Source organism: Manis javanica, chromosome 1 (assembly GCF_040802235.1).
Source record: "Manis javanica isolate MJ-LG chromosome 1, MJ_LKY, whole genome shotgun sequence".
NCBI lineage: Eukaryota > Metazoa > Chordata > Mammalia > Pholidota > Manidae > Manis > Manis javanica.
The window spans coordinates 235,595,072-235,611,362 of record NC_133156.1 but is presented as its reverse complement, the minus strand read 5'-3'; the positions used below and the strand labels follow the sequence as shown (position 1 = coordinate 235,611,362).

The window sequence follows — 16,291 nt, the reverse complement described above, 5'->3', positions numbered from 1 at the left end:
GGTTCCATTCAACAGTAGGCTATAATACTTAAATTTTGGAGTCAAAAGCTACAGAGATTTTCGACTCCTTAGAGGTTTGACACCTCTAACACTAGCATTATTCAAGTATCGGCTGTATTTACAAGAGCTGTTTAAAAGTTCTTGTCTACTAATTCTATTGTCTGTTATTTCTGGGTCTGTTTCTGTTGATTGGTTTATCTTCTGATAATGTGTCGTTTTTCTACTTCTTTGCATGCCTGGTAATTTTTGACTGGATGCAGACACTGAATTTAATGTTGTTGGACTCTGGGTTTTTGTTCTGTTGTGTGATTAGGTGACTTGGAGATCATGTTGATCCTTTAGAAGCTTATTTTTAAGGTTTTTTTATGGCTGGTCCAGAGCCTTTATTCTGGAAATAACTTAGCCCCCTACTAAGGCATATCCTTTGGAAGACTTTACCCAGTGCCCCCAATATTATGAATTCTTTCCACTCCAACTGGTGCTTTGTGTGGGGTCTTGAAATTGTTTGGTTTCATTGAAAAAAAATCTGTTGATTTTTTTTTTTTCCCCTTGGCCTCGGGTTTTTTCTCACATATGCACAGGTCTATACTCAGCCAAAGATTTGAGAGTACCCCATTGCAGATCTCCAGAGGTCTGTCTGTGCCCAGCATTATCCTTGCTGGTATTCTGCCTGCAAATTACAGCCATCTCAGCTTCTAGGAACACCGGTCTCAGTCTCAGCTCTGCAAGACCACCAGGCTCAGTTTCACCCTCTGCTCCCGGCAGTGCAGTTTGGTAACTGCCTCCAGGCCACAAACTGGGGCCATTTACTTCTCCTCTCTCCTGGTTTATAATCCCTGTGCTTCCTGTTATCCAATGCCTGAAACTTTCTTTTTTTTTTTTTTTTTCCATAATAGTTCATCTTTCAAGGGCAAAAACAGAAGTGTCCCAAATACTAATTTTCAGACATTTATAAGTAGAGTCAATACTCAGATGCTTTTTAGGTGTTACCTGAACGATTCTTTCTCAGATGCTTAAACACATCTTAATAGTCATTCTTTCTTCAGTCTGTGTTCATTGATCAAATAACTTGAGGTAGCTAAAAACAGAGTGAAAATTGTAATCTCTATTCATGAATAGTGTCACTAGTCTGTTCTTGGCCTAAGATTATTCCTCAAATTGGACCATGTTACTGGAGAGTTCATGGTTATAGGCTTTTGTTTATACAAAATATTTACCCTTGGAATAATCTCTTTTGTTGACTATTTTTAATTAATCATGAGTGAGGGGACAGAGGCTCAATAGGAGAACATCAAAAGGACTATTCTTTTGTATTTTTCAGGATTTTAAAGATAGCTAGAGAATGTGGTTTAAATAGAATTTCTAAAAAAAGAGGAGTAAAAGGCAATACGTGATGCATAGATTTGTTTGGATGTCTCGCATCTACAGCTACTCTGAGAGTAAGGACCACATTTAATGCCTCTATTTTATTATCCATAAGATCTAATATAATTCTGTATACACAGTAAAGACTCAGTCTGTGTTCATTGATCAAATAACTTGAAGTAGCTAAAAACAGAGTAAGTTTTCAGGAGATTTCAAATTGATCTGTTGGGGAGTTTTTTCCACCTAAAAGTATTAAGACTTCCAGACAGCTTTTGATATGTTTATTACATAATATACATATCAGGAGGCCATTAAATAACGGCATTTGGTTGAAAACATTAAAAATCATTTACTAATATTCTGGAGGTAAATGTTTAAGGGATATACCTTTGCTTATAAGCAAGGATGTTCAAATATGTGAGTTAATGGGTGTGTCAGTATCACTCATGAAAACTAGTGTGAGAGATAATCTTACCAGTTGAGTTGTACTGTTTACCAATATACTCAAACCAATAATGAATTCCCCTCATCAAAAAATGTATGTTTAAGGCTACATTGATACTTGTTTTAGGAGACTTATGCCTCATATTTGCTCAGTGATTTCTTATGGATTACCTGTGGTTTTGTTTGATCCTGGACCAGTGCCCAGCGTGCTTATTTAGACCATGTCTCTCCTCACCTCTGCTTTCCAGGAGAAGAAAATGGGAACTATGTTTTATACTAGCCTAGAGAAAACTGAATAATGATCAAGGTCAGTCTGCTGCAAAAATAATCACATAACCCTTCCAAAACAAATGGAAATTATTTGGGGATTATACTTTTCAGTTACCAGCTTTTGATCTTCTTTAGTACAGATATGTGAAATTTTAACATACCTATGCAACAATAAACAGACTATTCGGGGAACAGACACATTTTAAGGAAGACTCCAATAGAGGTTTCCCAGCTCTGATCCTGGGGTCAAAACAAATTACTGTCTCTTGTTCAGTTGGCAAGTCCTCATTGGTTATCAATTCATAAAATTGTATTTGTTCGTAAGGTTTGTCTTTGTGCAAGTCAACAACCATGTTTCTAAAATGGTCTCATCCCCAGGGCCAAGACTATATTTCACATAATGTATTCACCACAAACTTCCAGAAGAGTAGACTTTGAAAATAAGTGTTTTTTGTTACTACATGGTAGATTTGCAACCATTAAGATAATTCTAGCAGACTAGAAATGCCAGATGAACTGTTTTGTGAACCCTAACACATGTGGAGCCCTTCCTTCATGATAATGAATTACATTGCTTTGTCATTAACTCGGATATTACTTGTATTCCTTATTAATTTTCCTCTGCAATAGAAAGTCTCATTTTAAATTTGGATTAACAGGTGTGTATAGCATTAGCTTTTTCTCAGCTGAATCTTTGCTTCAAAACAATAAGTAAGGGCGAGGCACAGTACTCTTTTTTTAATAGCTAAGCAGGAAGTTCACCTCTGACAGGGTATTGTAATCAGGTTTATCACAAGAGCCTGCTGTTGTGTAACAGAAACTCTAGCTTGTCCTTACCTGTCTTAAGGCATTGCTTCATGAAGGAAAATAAACTCACTGGAATATTTGTGAAATTCAATAAAATGCTTTCCCAAGCACTAAGTTTTTAATGCATGCTAGAACAATGTGTTATACCTCTGGGGTCTTTTTTTAAAAAAAAACATTAACCTTGTGATTTCCTACTACTGTGATTAAAAGACTTTGTATCAGTCTAGAAGCCCTGTGGGTCATACAGACACATCTTCAGGGAATAGTCTACATTCCCTCCCTCCTGTGCCCTCCTTTTTCAGGAAAAAGGGGGAAGGTTTGGGATGTCTTCAGATGACTGTTTACTTAATTGACAGGCGGCTTTTCTTCACTGTACGCTTTGCTTTTGCTCACAAAAGTGCATTCACTATTCCATAGTATGTTGAAACTTTTTAATGGAAACGGCTTTTCGTTAACAAAGGAAGCATTTTCTTCCCTCCTTCCATGTCTTAGCTTTCTCCAGTAAATCTTGGCTTCTCAGCAGCTGTACCTCCACCAAAAATGACAAAAGGTGCAATTGTTCTAGGAGATGGTGATGAAGATAATGCCAGTGGAGTTTTTTGTGTGGGGGCTGCTGGGGACTGTTTTCCTTCTGTGTTTGGTTCGGTTTTGGTTTTGTTATTCCAGAAAATTGAGCCCACCTTAAAAAAGAAAGCTATAAAGACCCTTAAACTTTTATCCTGGGTGAACTACTTCTGTCCATTAGGTTGTTTTAGTATTTCAGTGAGCTCCTCTCTCAATAACATCTGACAGAACTCTCTTAAAATGTAGGGGAATGGAGTACTGAGTACAGACAGTGTTGCTGTGCTTTGCCTTCTTTTTCCAAGCAGGCCACAGAGCCTGAGTCTTCCTACTATTACTCTGACTAAGCTCAGGAGAGGGGATGGTGTGCAAATTAAGTTTGAGTATTGCCAGCCATCTCCTTTTTTTGAGTTGTAATTCCCAACTCCGGGGAGATAGTTCTTCATTTTATTTACTGATTTGACTTGAAGATAACCTCCTTTTCCTGCCTCTGCCTCTTAATGCTGCTGTGTTTTTTAACTCCAGTTTCTGGGTCATGGTACTGATTTGAAGCATCATTTATTCTAGCAAAAATCTTTCAGTTCACGTAGAATAAATCTAGTCTCTCTGCAGACTGACTAGAGTCTGTATAGAGAGGCACAATCTCCACATAGAATACCAAATAATCAAATCTCTGCTTGAACCAAAGTTGAGCCCAGGCACACTTGTCTGTCTATTGTAGATGCACTTTATTCTACAGTAGGACCGGAGAATACTGCTGACTTACAGCAGGGCTGCCTCTGTCTTTTCTGTCCTTATTGTCCTCATTTTTGTATACTTTAAACTCACAGACCGATTTCTAAACAGATAATATGTAATATATTATTCTACTATGGTCCTTGACAGTGTTTCCAAATCCTTTTAGGAATTAGTCATTTCATCATCCCTCACCAGACTCGGCAAGAAGGGATAAAGAGGAAACTGGAACTTCATTCTGAAGTACATCTGCAGGATTTTGAATGTTGATCCACAACATTCTGATCTTCTCTCTGAATGAGTAAAAAGAAAAGATGTAGTGCTGGTTCAGCCAAACCTACTGAGTGGCACTTTGCCACGGTGATTCATTTTGCCTTAGAGCTGTCTTACACCCTTTGTGAAACTAGGTCCCTGTTGGTTGAAGGAAGAAAAAGCGTCCTCCAGAGCTGTCATTCATTTCGTAAGCACCTCCAAATGTGGGTCTGACTGGGTCAGGTTTTAATAAACTCTTGAGTCTTGAAGCTTTACTCTACCTTTGTTCACCATCTTACTCTGTAGGCCACATGTAACTCTGGGGATTGTTTGTGCAATCTTTGTTAGAATAATAACTTGACAGGCTTAAAACTACCTGAGGAAAATGAAGGCGGGTGTAAGGGTAACAGGTGTTCTCGGTTTCCCTCACTCCCACTGCTCCCTGCCAGAATTATTACTGCCAGAAAGCATGAATAGAAACCAGCTGATGTTTTCTTTTGTTCCTGGCCTCGCACGTCTTAATGATCAGTGGAATTTGTGGGTGCACTTCTTTTTTCAAGCTTGTGGAGTAAATCCATTGAAGGCTTTCTTCCAGGCTGCAAGGAATATGAGAATGGGAAGCCACTGCATTTATTATTATTGCTGTTGTTGTTGTTATTGTTATTATTATTTTGCATAAGAATATCCTGGAGAGCTTGTTTAAACTACAGATTGTTAGACTCAGGGTCAGAAATTGATTCATCAAGTCTGGTGTGGGATCTAGGAATATACATTTTCTTTTTTTTTTTAATTTCTTTATTAAGGTATCATTGATATACACTCTTACGGAGGTTTCACATGAAAAACATGTGGTTACTACGTTCACCTATATTATCAAGTCCCCCCTCAGACCCCATTGAAGTCACTGTCCATCAGTGTAGTAAGATACCACAGTCACTACTTGTCTTCTTTGTGCTACACTGTCTTCCCCGTGACCTCACACACACCATATGTACCAAACGTAATACCCCTCAATCCTCGTCTCCCACCCCCCCTCAATCCCCGTCTCCCACCCTCCCCACCCACCCTTACCTACCCCTTCCCTTTGGTAACTGCTAGTCCCTTCTTGGGTTTTGTGAGTCTGCTGCTGTTATGTTCCTTCAGTTTTGCTTCATTGTTACACTCCACAAATGAGGGAAATGATTTGGTATTTGTCTTTCTCTGCCTGACTTATTTCACTGAGCATAATACCCTCTAGCTCCATCCATGTTGTTGCAAGTGGTAGGATTTGTTTCTTTCTTATGGCTGAATAGTGGGAATATACATTTTCAACAACCATCTTGCAAGTGATTCAGAGATGTTGCTTTGAGCAGAACAGACTAGTTTTATCTCTCTGCCTCTTTCTTTTGTTATTCCATCCTGTTCCAAAAGATTAGAGATAGAGTAGACCAATTAGCAGATAAGAAAAGAGACAGTATAAAGGAAAATGCTATTATACCTTACTAACCACGTAAAGTTTTAAAGAGGATTCTGGCAGTCCTCTTATTCTACTTAATATATCAGAGATTCCACATACCAACTGTAAATACAGTACAAATGCCTAGCAGCTTCTCTGATACCTTTTTTGGGTGTGTTGTACACCTGAAAGTATTTTCTAACAGTCAAGATAACACTATTCTGACACAGTTGTTAAATGTTGACTGTAACTATTGTTATGACAGTCATCCATGTTTTAGGATCTTGTCAAAAATAGAGCCTGATTCCACTCTCTGGGCTTAACAATGGGACAAGGAACAAAAATGCTTTGCTGCGGTCTTATTCCCCAAAACGGTGCACCTTTGCTGAGCTAGCAGTGCAGATCCCCCTAAACTAGCCTGGCTCGTTTGGACTGGGAGCAGATGTAATAGGAAGTTGGTCTATAGCAAAGCCCTATAGGGACAATTGGGCCACCGTGTCACATGATGTTGGAGGCAGAAGGTAGCATTCTGATCCTTTTGATGACATCCTCTGGGACAGCAGTGTATAGTGGTGATGTCCAGTTACAACTCCTACTGCACTTGAGGCACTATGAATAAGATCCCTTCCAGTCTTATTCTAAAACTGTCAAGTAGTAATAAGCATCGTTTCTGAACAGAGGCCCAGAGCAAGCACTTCTGCACATACTATATTTTCTTTTTTTGCTCAGTATGTTTTGTCTTTTGGAACAGGCAGACCCATATCTTGGTGTTATATGTTTAATAGTTACAGTTTAATAACTCCCCAATGAATGTTTCTATTGCTATTTTATATAAGACAGAGGTAGATATTAGCAAGTAGTATAGATTTTGAATGTAGATTTTATGTATTTAAAAATTTTTTAATCTTCAGTTTTATTATTACTTCTAATTTTGACCTGTAATGTGTTGGGGTTTTCTCTTTTAGACGGACCTTATTTAGGTTCCGTTTTTTATGCTTTTAAAAAATTATGGGAAAATATACATAACAAAATTTACCATTTAAGCCACTTTTAAGTGTATGGTTCATTGTAATTAAGTGCATTCACTTTGTTATACAAACATCACCATCATTCATTTCCAAACTTTTCATCTTCACAAACTGAAACTGCACATTAAACTCTAACTCCCCATTAACCCCTGACCCCTGTCACACAGCTCCTGAGGGCCACCATTCTACTTTCTGTCTAAAATTTGACTATTCTAGTACTTGATACTAGTGGAATGATACAATATTTGTCTTTTTGTGTCTGGTTTATTTCACATACATAGTAAGTATAATGTCTTTAAGGTTTATCCATGTTGTAGCATGAATCAGAATTTCATTTCTTTTTAAGGCTGAATCCTATTGCATTCTGTGTATAGACTGCATTTTGTTTATCCATTCATCCATGGACATTTGGGTTGTTTCCATCTTCTGGCTATTGTAAATAATGATGCTGTGAACCTGGGTATGCAAATATCTGTTAGAGTCTCTGCTTTCAGTTCTTTGGGCATATATACAGAAATGCAATTGCTGGATCATATGGTAATTATGTGTTTAATTTTTTAGACCACTATAATGTTTTTGAATATTTTTTTCTTATTATGAAAGTAATATATTTGGAATGATTAAAAGGAATATAGAAAAAAATGTAAAAATCCAGATTCTCATGGATGTTACTAACATTTGGTATTTTTGATTGTCTTATTTAATGTGCATAATCATATTTGCAAAATTAGGATTGAAGAATATATACAGATTTCTCTCCTGCTTTTTAAAATTCAGTATTATGCTATGAGTATTTTCCTAAGTCATGGAACAGGCTATGAAAACACTTTTTAATCATTGCTTAATATGTAAGCATGTAATGTATATTTAACATAGATGTCCAATAATAAGGAAATGATGGACTCATAGAGGGGAATATTTTCACGTCACTCAAAATGATATTTTCAAAGGCTATCTCATGACATTAGAAAATACTCACAAAATATGTTAGGTAAAAATGCAGGAGATAAAACTATTGTACGTAATTTAGTTGTACAAGTCTTGTCAGACAGAAGCTTAGCCTGACAAGGTAAACTATTTGAGAGGTTTTAGTACAGGAGTGACACATGACATGTGCATTTGAAACAGCACTCTTGCTGCTAGTTTCAAGGAGGCAGAAACAGATTTGGAAATACCAGGTTGGGAGTCCAGGTGTGGGGTGATGGAGGCTTAGAGCAGGGCAGTAGGTGTGGAAGTGATGAGAAACAGCATTCACAACCCAGCTTTGAGGGTAAACAATGTATGTGAGGAAAGGGAGGTGGCAAGAATGACTCCTAAATGTCTGGTTTTTGTGACTGGATAACGGATACTGATGGACAGATAGCATTTGGTGATGTGGAAGATGAAGAATTGAGTTTGAAATATGTAAGTTCTACATGGTGGAGTGATATCCAAGATAACCAAGTAAAGGTGTCACAGATGCTGTTGGATTTAAATCCCAATGTTATAAATATGGATATGCCCAAAAGGGCTGAGAGAAAAGTTCACCAAGATCCCAAAAGTGACTTTCTCTAAGTTGTGAGCAATTTTTAATGCCTTTATTATAGTACTTTAAATTTCTAGGAACTTTTCTATAATGGTCATGTAATTATTTTTATAATCAAATTTAAATGTTGCTAGAATATATTCATGACATTAATACACTAGTATAAAAATTGGAAACAACCTTAATGAATAACAATGATAGAAGACTGGTAAAAATATAAGTAGAATGATATTGAAAACCCTCTAGCCACCTTTAAAAAAAATATTTTCAGTATTCATTCAAGAAGAAAAATCTGTTTAAAAATAAATGAAAAGTTTAAAAGTGAAATCCACCATACTGAATTGAGACCAGGAGAATCTCAAATCTGTTGTAAACTATAACATAAATATGTAGATTCACATTATTATGTTATCCTCAGTACATATGTGAAAGAATGGTGGCCAATTTGTCACCAGAGACTCAGTTTGATGTACCAGCTTTTGTGTGGACATCTTGGAAATACTTCAGATCTTGTTAGTTTACTAGATTCTTTTTCATTAATGACCTTAAAATTACTTGTCATGAATTTATCATCCATTAAATTGATTTTTTGAGATGATTGTTTTTCTTTTTCTGAGGGGAACATTCACTGCTGTAGTGTTTGCAGATAAAAGTACTTAATTGCATCTCCTAGTTGCATTATTTAAAAGGATTAGGGCTGCCAAAAAGCTTGTCGGTGGTTAAAATTGTCTTGATTTGAGAAGATGATTCAAATTCTGTACAAAATGAAGCAGAGGTCTAAATGAATTAATTTTATAAAGAAAAAAGAAGACAACCTCCTCCCAAAGGTCACTGAGAATTTTTCTTTCTTTTCCTCTCTCTTAAATACACAGCTTAGAATACAATCGGTAGTATTTTAGTGTGCAAGTAGAATTATTCTATCACAATGTTAAAAAAAAGACTTAAAAGGCCACATTGCTACTTTTGGTGGACAGAAATTTACTTTGTATTCAACTATAGAGTAATCACATGTTAATAATATAGCACATACTGAAGCCATTTTTTCCCCTAATAAAACTCAAGAGTTTTGATTTTAAAATAGTGGTGTCAAAATAAAGTAACAAGGAAGATTGTCGCTTCAGATAGTATAAAATTAAGCATAGTTATAAATTGTAGAAATTAACATTATGACTGAGCATACTCCTGAACCATTATAAAGCATTTCCTTGTGCTTTATAATCACATATGAGCTGAATTTCCCAAAGTAAAATTTAGCAGACAAAAATTCATTTCTTCATCTGGCTCCCAAACATATTCACACATTTGGAAAACAGGCAAGAGAGGACTTAAAAGCGATACTTTTACAAACAACTCAGGGTTTTACCTGTGAGCTGGAATTGGGAAGCAGATTTTCGCTTAGAATAAGGAAGAACTTTTTAATGATTCAATCCATTAAAAAGGGAGTAGACTCCTCTGAGGAAGGTGTTAAGTTCCCATCACTGGAACAAGAAGGGCCAGACACATGCCTACTAGGGATTCTGTAAAGTTGGACCATGTACTTCTAAAGGTCTTTCCAACTCTGAATTTACCAGTTGGATTATTTCTTCTACAAGATGATGCATGAAGCTGTTCCATTACATGACATAATTTACTAAATTGGTATTATCTGTCCTTCCTTGCCACTTTCTCTTTGCTTTTTGTTAAAGTCAACTTGACAAACAGAAAAGTCAACATTTCACAAATGCACATAGCTTGATGAATTTTCACAACCTGAACCAGCCCAGATGAGAACATTATTAGCACCCTGGAAGCTCCACCCTTGTACTCACTTCCAGTCATTATCTCCACCACGCCAAGGGCCTCCCCGACCCCAAGAGTAATCACTATCCTGTTTTCTAACTGTATAGAAACTTCGTGCTCAGTTGCCAAGTTACGGAGTTATGTGCTTTATATACATGGACTCATTCTCATTTGCATCTGCCTTCTTTCAACATTATGTTCTGAAGATTCATTCATATTGTTGCATGGACAGCATTCATTTCTTTGCTGTGTAGTGTTCCATTGTGAGACTATATCAGAATTTACATTTATTCTCTTTTTGCTGGCATTTGGGTAGTTTCCAGCTTGGGGCTTTTACAGTAGTGTTGTTATGAACATTCTAATACTTGTCTTCTCATGGACATGCATGAACATTTCTGTTGGGTATATGTAGCTAAGAGTAGAATTGCTTTGTAATAGAATGTGCACATGCTCAACTTTAGTAGATACTGCCAGATAGGTTTCAAAATGTTTGTATTCAGGCCCAATTTTAACAGGGTCCTACCATATCAGAAATGTTAGTTTTTTCTGAAATCCCATAAGCCTTTAAAAAAAAAAATCTTAACATGTGATACTTGATAGCTCTCTATCTTAACACCATAGTTATTTTTACACACTTTATCTCCCTTTCTATATTATAAACTCCGTGGAGGGATTGTTCATTCATCTTTGTATTTCCCAAAGTACCTGGCATAGAATAGATTCTAAATTTAATATTTTTGTGTGAGTGGATGAGTAAATGAGGAAAAATTATGTGTAGTATTCATATCAAGAATGTTTATAAATTGCAAAAAATTTGTATACCGAATTTGTACCAAACAAAAATTTTATACTAGAGGGATGATCTTAAAGTGAACAGAATTAATTTATTCATATTTGCACATAGATTTTACTGAATTCTATAAGAGAATCTTATATGACATTGTATAGGAGAGTATGAAATTGAATTGAGTTTTTAACTATTAGACTTAACCCTTGGTGTTATCTCCCAGATACGTTATAGAAGTATGTGAATATTATGTATCATAAGCTAAGTTTGGTAGTTTTGAAGATTAATGAGAGGGTGAATGAAGAAGGGTGAGAGGGAAGGTGTGTGGTGGAGCTGTGATGACAACACTGTAACTGGTTGGATGGCAGCTTTATTCCAGTCCCCGGTTTCTTCCAGGACTGGCAAGAAGTGATGATTTCGCTGTATCATGGGTGAGGCCATTAAGATCATGAGCCAAATAGAATTTGGGTGGCTTTTTTAATTAGCATTATTACTGCTTAAAATTGCTAAGTTAAGATATTAACAATTCATGGGTGTTTTCCCCTTAATGCTTTTCTCCACATTCTAAATTTTATTAAGTGAATACATATTACTTTTAAAATCAGCAAACTTTTTTTAATAATTAATATTGCAAGTCACCATCTTGACTATCTCTTTTATTTCAGTCTTGGCCTAACTATATGGATATCTATAAAAAAACTATTGAAATTGCCACATTTTTAGATCTGCCACGTTTTCCAGACATAACTGAAGACTGCTTTCTTCATCCAAACATCTTGTGTATGAAATACTTGATGGAAGTCAATCTCCCTGGTAAGTGTGTATTATATATGGTGAGGAAACTTTTACCTACTAAAATTATAATGAACGATATATAGGATCTTCTCAAATTAGTCTATTAGAGCCACTTGACAGAGTCCATAGTAACATAAAGCTTAATTTCAAAATCCTTTCTGTAATGTTTCAGACAATTTAAAATGGTTAAAAGGACATTGTTCAGAAACAGAGAGTTCTATTTTGGTGTGAGGGAAATGCTTGAGATAATATGTTTGGTTTTTACAGTAAGTTTGCAAGTAAAGTAACAGATGTTTCAATATGTATTAATGATCTAGGTCTCCCCAAGAATCAGCACTTCTTCATTTGCATGAATATGATTATTATGTAATGAATTCTAATACAGAATACCCCAGAGGTTAATCTATGGTAACATTTTTATTGTTTGTTGACATAATCCTATTTCTAGTCCCTAAAACAAATGGAGATCCAAGTCTGGTAGGATCTCATAGGATCTGGTAGGTGAACATTTAAGGCAATGAAACACAGAATGTGAAGAGATCCTTGCACTAGACCTTATTAACAATATACCAAGACATGGGTAACCTCATGGAATCTGCCATAGAATCCATTCCTGAATTTCTTGCTAAACTAGAAATGTGAGAAATTCAGGACTTCTTTTCTTAAGAGAAAATGTAAACATTGTGTGGGTATACTGTTGCTTAATCAATATCAAGAATGTGATTAAGTATATTTTTAATAGAAAAGGGAAGTATTATATTAAAAGAGCAATATGCAAAACTCTATAGTATAATTTTAACTATAAAAATAAATATATAGTTATATATGTGCATAAATATAAATATTAAATCTGACTTGAAAATATTTTTTGAAAGGAACAAATTATTTAGTCTTTTCAAATATATCATTTATTAAGCTAAGGAATGTATGTTTCTTGTTGAGATTTCAGAAATCACTAGCTATTTAATTAAGATTGGAATGTCTGATTTCTGTATTTTGACATGTTGCATAGATCAGAATTACTGTTTTTGATTTTGGTGTGTTTTTGTTTTGTTTTTTTCTTTGATTTTTTTTCATAATATGGAAAGTTCCTATATTCTTTTATACTCCACAATCTTGAATTTAAAAAGGGAATACTAGGTTATGGAAGGAACCCAAGGAACTACCAAAATATAACTGTCATAGGCTGGTTGATGGCAAGCGCCCAGCTCACATGTTTGCTATTGGATGCAGAGGACGTGGCAGTGTTTTCTGGCCAGTGTGTGTAGTGTAATAGTATTCCTCCCCCAACTCCTCCTGAGAGTAATAAGTAGAATTAAATCCATTATATTATGCAAAGAGATACTGCTATCATCTGATATTTATTAAGTGCCTTTTTGGAGACAGTATTATAAAGAACTAAGGTGGAGAGATTTCACTTCTCACAAAATGTGCAGTAGAAATAACTCAAATTATAGGAAAAATTTGATATATAAGTGTTATCGACCTCATTTATAATACTGAAAAATCAGAAACAACTTTAAATATAATAGTTATAATATTTATAATAGTTAAGTATATAGGCAATAGTTATGTAAGCAGTGTTATATATATTCAATGGAACATTATGCAGCTTTTAAAATCATGTTTGTGAAGAATTCATAGAAGGATGGAAATGTTTTTGTTATAATAAAAAATGAAATAAGCCAAATTACAAAATTACATATAACCATAGCTACATAAAATGAAAATATTCATTAAAATATTAGAAGTAAAGATACCAAGTATTAAAGTGCTATTGCTAAGTTACGGTAATGTATTTTTTTCCCCTTTCTTCCACATTTATGTATCTTATAAATGTCCTTGAGTTTGTATTACTGAATGGTGGGGTGAAATAATAAACAAAATGGATCTACAAATTAAGACGTTATAGTCCCTGTACCTTAGGATTTAGATTCTAAAATGTAGCTCATTTGCAAACTGCTCAAATTATGAGAAGACTTCCAGGAAGTCTCCATTTTCAAAATTTACAAATTCTGCTTTATACAGTGCTGTCAGTTCTGTGGTGCTATCAATAGAAAAGAAGAAACCTGTGGGAAAAAAAAAGAGGAAACCTGTGTATATGGCACTTTTACAAAGAGAGGTTTAAGGGTTCCCAGAAAGTTGAAAGTGGTTTTAAGCATCCTGGGGCAATGAATGCCCCTCCTCAGTGCCCTTATGTATATGTAGTCTCTAGAACTAGGTAGAAAGGTTTCAGCAAGCGTGTCACACACCCCTGCTGAGTAAGCACTGCCTCTTTGATGGCTTTGAATGTGCTCCAAGCACATCCTCTAGTATTGGCTCCATAATCTACTCTTAACGACTGTATTGTATACCGCATTAGTGGGGTGAATTCAATAGGACATGGTGACTGAATGCATGTAGGAGATTCAGTTCAAGTCAATACAATTTATTATGCTTTTATAAATTATAATAGAGTACAGTACACCTTAGGTACTTAGATTAGTGAGAAAAGAAATTTGTTTAGTAATTTAGAGTTTTCAAAGCATATTCACTTGTACTGTTTTGTTTTATCTCAGTTTATTCTCAATATAACATGTTTTAAAAATGAAAAAACTGAGATTGAGTGACTCTAGTCCAAAGTCACAAAGATAATGATTAGAAAGCCTAAATACATAGGCCACAGGCCCTAGTATTTCTGGTTCCAAGTTCCACATTACTCAACCTTGAACAGTCTATGCTGAGCATGTAATTTCCTTAGAAAAGCAGTACATCTAGTTAAACACATATTGAGGCTTTCTGTGCTCTCGCAGAGTGCCTGCCAGCCAGTGAGTGAGCATACGTACGTTCCTACAGCAGCTGTTGGTCTTTCGGGACAGTTAGTTTCAGATAAGTACAAATTGCTATAGAAACACAAAAGACATGCCTGAAACAAAGAAAGCTCATGTGTGGCTGGCTATATATTAGATGCTAAGATGTGTCCTGGAAATAGTAGCTCTTTTAGGAAGTCAAAATAGGAAAAGATAGGCCTTGCTAGAATTCTACCATTAGATTTTCTATACAGAGCATTTTTTTGGTTTATTTTATTCACAAAATATGTGTCTTTGAGTTCTAACATAGTACCGTGTTTTAAGGTAAAGGTTATTTTATGGATATACACATTAGTGTGGTCTAGTTAGCCCAATAATTTAATTTGTGTTTTACTGTTTTTGTTCTTCAACAGATGAAATGCACAACTTAACCTGTCAAGTGGTAAAAATGACTGGAATAGGAGAAGTGGATTTTCTGACATTCGATCCTATAGCTAAAATGGCAAAAACTGTTAAATACGACGTACAAGCTGTAGCTATCATTGTAGTAGTACTGAAATTACTCTTTTTATTGGATGATAATTTGGAGTGGTAAGTCTTTGTAACTTTATAAGGAAAAAATACCATGGTTTTTACCTAATTATTCAGAATAAAGGAATCCATGTCATCTCAGCAGAAAATAGAGACTTAGTTGTTATAGCACATTGACGGATAGCAACAATTACTTCTTACATAATATTTTGACTGAGCTGGTTGTTAGATTTTGTTCTACCTTAGTGAGTTTTTTATATCATGCTTTATTCGTGCTCTTTAGGTATATACATATGTCTCTCATTTTTCCACTGATTACTGAATTTTAAATCATCATACACAAATCCTAAAGGATGATTTAGCACTTTATCTGTATGCCTTTAGGCTCCTGGTATTATGTGTCTTCAAGATTATTTTGGGAAGTAAAAGAATCTTAAGGTGTCACCCCTCCCAAATGCCAACAAAGAATGGCGGTATTTATAGTATCTTCTTCCCTGTTAGGGTGATTGCTTTGCCATTAAAAGTTGGCACTTCAATATACTGTTCTATATTAATTTTTAAGAAGAAATAAAAAATTAACTCTCCTCAAATCAGTGATTTCTAAATAAATTGATTTGTTTGTTGATTTCTCCAGGTCTTTGTCTAATATTGCTGAGAAATATAATAAAAAGAACAAAGAAGGTACTTAATTTTTTTTATCAAATTCAAAGTGATTGTAAATGATGGATTAGAAGATGCAATAAATGTAGGGAAGAAATTTGAAAAACACACACATACACCCGTATACAAATCATACCTTGTGCCACAATTATTTTTTCATACATTTATCTAAATTCTATGTCCAGACTACTAAAAACCTTCAGTGACTTCCTGCTGTGTGTAAAGGCCAGTCTGCTTTTTTATGCTAGCCATGCAGGATTATAGATTTACTGGCAGTTTTGTGACTGTATCACCTAGTCTAATGCCTCAACCTTTGCTCATACTGGTCCTTCTACCTGAAATGTTCTTTCCTTCCTACCCCCCAGTTCCTTCAATCCCTGGCAAATCCATCTTCATTACCTTGCAACCTGAATACCCTCTTCTTACATTCTCTTCACATCCACTTCCCACCTTACCTCTTCCCAACTCAAAAATACTCACTGCTGCCATAACACTTGTGTCCAAACTTCTGGTGGGTGGTTAGCATAT

The 16,291-nt window shown here is 35.3% G+C and overlaps 1 protein-coding gene across 3 annotated transcripts in view; it reads left to right on the top strand.

Annotated features, from left to right (window-relative positions):
• The window catches only part of TAF1B (TATA-box binding protein associated factor, RNA polymerase I subunit B), a 64,334-nt gene that overhangs the window by 36,323 nt on the left and 11,720 nt on the right, over window positions 1-16,291 (top strand). For all 3 annotated transcript variants that reach the window (XM_037026510.2, XM_073216786.1, XM_073216788.1), the window contains 3 exons: window positions 11,654-11,801; window positions 14,986-15,163; window positions 15,738-15,784. In XM_037026510.2, the coding sequence (XP_036882405.1) occupies window positions 11,654-11,801; window positions 14,986-15,163; window positions 15,738-15,784 (373 nt within the window). The remainder of the gene's footprint in view (window positions 1-11,653; window positions 11,802-14,985; window positions 15,164-15,737; window positions 15,785-16,291) is intronic.